General features: G+C 64.8%; 1 protein-coding gene across 1 annotated transcript; it reads right to left on the bottom strand.

The window, feature by feature from the left end:
- Positions 1–521: 521 nt before the first annotated feature.
- LOC132438717 (tryptase-2-like) lies at positions 522–1,851 on the bottom strand. The gene is given in 6 exon segments (XM_060032981.1): positions 522–686; positions 760–923; positions 1,076–1,147; positions 1,150–1,340; positions 1,452–1,639; positions 1,807–1,851. Coding segments are annotated over 6 exon segments (825 nt in total).
- Between the last annotated feature and the right edge of the window lie 495 nt (positions 1,852–2,346).

Here is a 2,346-nt window from a genome sequence, read left to right as displayed (position 1 = left end):
CAATAAAAGCCAGATGGGAGATAGGGGAAACAGGCGTGACTGTGAGATGAAATGAGACAATCGTGGGGGGTGCAGTCCTCTGGGGACTGAGATCTGACAATAGCAGGGGACGGCTCTTCCCTTTAGGAGATGTGTGCTCTATACAAGCCAGCATGCAGAGAAGTGGGCCTGGGTGCAAGGGGCAGGGCAGGGCCATCCCTACAGCAAGGCAGATGCTCAGGGCCCAGGGACCCACAGAGAGGGTGGCTGCACCTGGCTGGGCCCTGGACCCTTCCCTCTCCCTCAGCGACACCCACAGCCAGAAACACAGCGATGACCACATCTGCTTTTCATGATCTTTAATGAGCGTTAGTGCCCACTGCCCGCTCCCTGGGCTCGGGGCAGGGGCGTCAACAGGGGGTGCTCAGGGCAGGGGGCCAGGGAAGGTGGGGAAGGATGCCGCCTCAGCAGGAAGCAGCGGTGTGGGGACAGGAGGGGACTGGCTTCTCCGCTGATCCAGGTGGCAACCCTGGGGACCGGGCTCAGGGCTCCTCGGGGACGTACTGGTGGATCCAGTCCAAGTAGTGCGTGATGCGGGTGTAGATGCCTGGCCGGTTGGGCTGAGCACAGCCGTCGCCCCAGCTGACCACACCCGCCTGCAGCCAGGTGCCATTCACCTTGCAGACCAGGGGCCCTCCGGAGTCGCCCTGGGGAGGGGAGGGGTCAGCGGTGGCTGTGAGGCCTGGGCGGCTGGGGGCTGCAGGGGGACGCGAGACCCACCTGGCAGGAGTCCCTCTTGCTATTCCCGGCACAGAGCATGTCGTCCCGGACGATCGGGATGTTGTTCCCTGTGTACAGGCCAGTGTGGTATTTCATGTCACAGATGCTGTTTTCCACGACGGGGACCTTCACCTGCTTCAGGGGAAATGGCGGTGGCAGGGGTTCTGGGGGTGAGAGGAGAGGAAGGATGCTGCATCAGGAGAGTGTGGGATCACCGCCCTGAGCCGGCCGGTTGGGACCCTGTTCCCCAGAGGAAACCCCAGGTGGTGGAGCCGCGATGTGCCCAAGTCCCCCTCCAGCGGTCCCTGACACTCACGTCCCCTGTGCAAGTTGCCCCAGCCTGTCACCCAGCACCGAGTCCCCGGGCGAAAGGTCTCGGAGGCAGGGGCAGGGTGACCGGATGGACGTGGCTGGAGATGTTCACGGGGTCCCCAAGCTCCAGCAGAGCGATGTCTGCCCCGTTCTCAGCTATGTAGTAGTTGGGGTGGGGGATGACCCTTCTGATGGGCAACAGCTCGTCCTGGTAATAGAGGTGCTGCTCCCGCAGCTGCACCCTGAGGACTGTGGGGTCTTGGACTTGCCTGGGGAGAGAGAGGGCCACCTACTCAGGGGCTGAGCCACCTCCGGGACACCCAGGAGCGTGAGTAGAGCCCCAGGCCCACCCCTACCCGCCCGGCCCTGTGGAGACTCACGGTCCGACGCAGTGGGCCGCGGTCAGCACCCACCAGGGGTGGATCAGGGAGCCCCCGCAGATGTGTTTCCAGTACTGGGTGCTGAATCTCAGGCTCACCTGCCAGGGCCACTTGCTCCCAGGGGCCTCCCGTCCCCCTACGATGCCTGCTCGCTGCAGGGCCTGGTCTGGGGCTGGGGCAGGAAGTGCCTTCAGGACACGACACGACCCAGCCATCGGGCTCAGCCCTTCCCTGTGCCAGCACCACCCTGGGCTTCTCTGAATCCACCCACCCATCCCTGGGTTTGTGGGGGGTGGGGTGAGGGGACAGAGACAGAACGGGCCCAGGGTCAGGACTCACCAGCGGCCGCATGGACCAGGCTCACCAGGAGGGTCAGCGCCAGCACCAGCAGATGGAGCATCTGGAAGGAGCGCGGAGGGGCAGCTGGAGCTTGGCTGGGGGTCTGTGGGGTTTGGGTTCTGTGGGGTGGGGTGTGTGTGGGGTGCGGGGTCTGCAGGCTGTGGGGTCTGCAGGGTATGGGGTGCAGGGTGTGGGGTGGAGGTGGAGTCGGGGCCCCTGGTGATCAGGGGCTCTGTCCAGGCCAGGGGGTCTGGGGCCTCAGTGCTCCGGATCTGAGGCTCGGCCACCCTGCTCCACAGTGACACCCAGATGTTGGGGTCCCGCTGGGGGTTCTCACCTCGGTGGGCCCAGCTGCTTTTGCCCAGCCCTCTCTCCCTGCCTCTTATCCTCACAGAGCAGGACAGGGTCAGGGGAGGGATGCTGGTCATCCAACCCAGAGGGAGGAAGTGGATGACTCAGACCCAGTGCCTGAGTCCCTCTGGCCAGGAAGGGGCCCTGCCACACATCCCTGCCCCCCACCCTGCGATGGCAGAACCGATTCCTCAGTGAGGTCAAA

Source organism: Delphinus delphis, chromosome 15 (genome assembly GCF_949987515.2).
Source record: "Delphinus delphis chromosome 15, mDelDel1.2, whole genome shotgun sequence".
Taxonomy (NCBI): Eukaryota; Metazoa; Chordata; class Mammalia; order Artiodactyla; family Delphinidae; genus Delphinus; species Delphinus delphis.
Note: the sequence above shows the minus strand (reverse complement) of the source record. Positions and strands in the feature narration are given on the sequence as shown.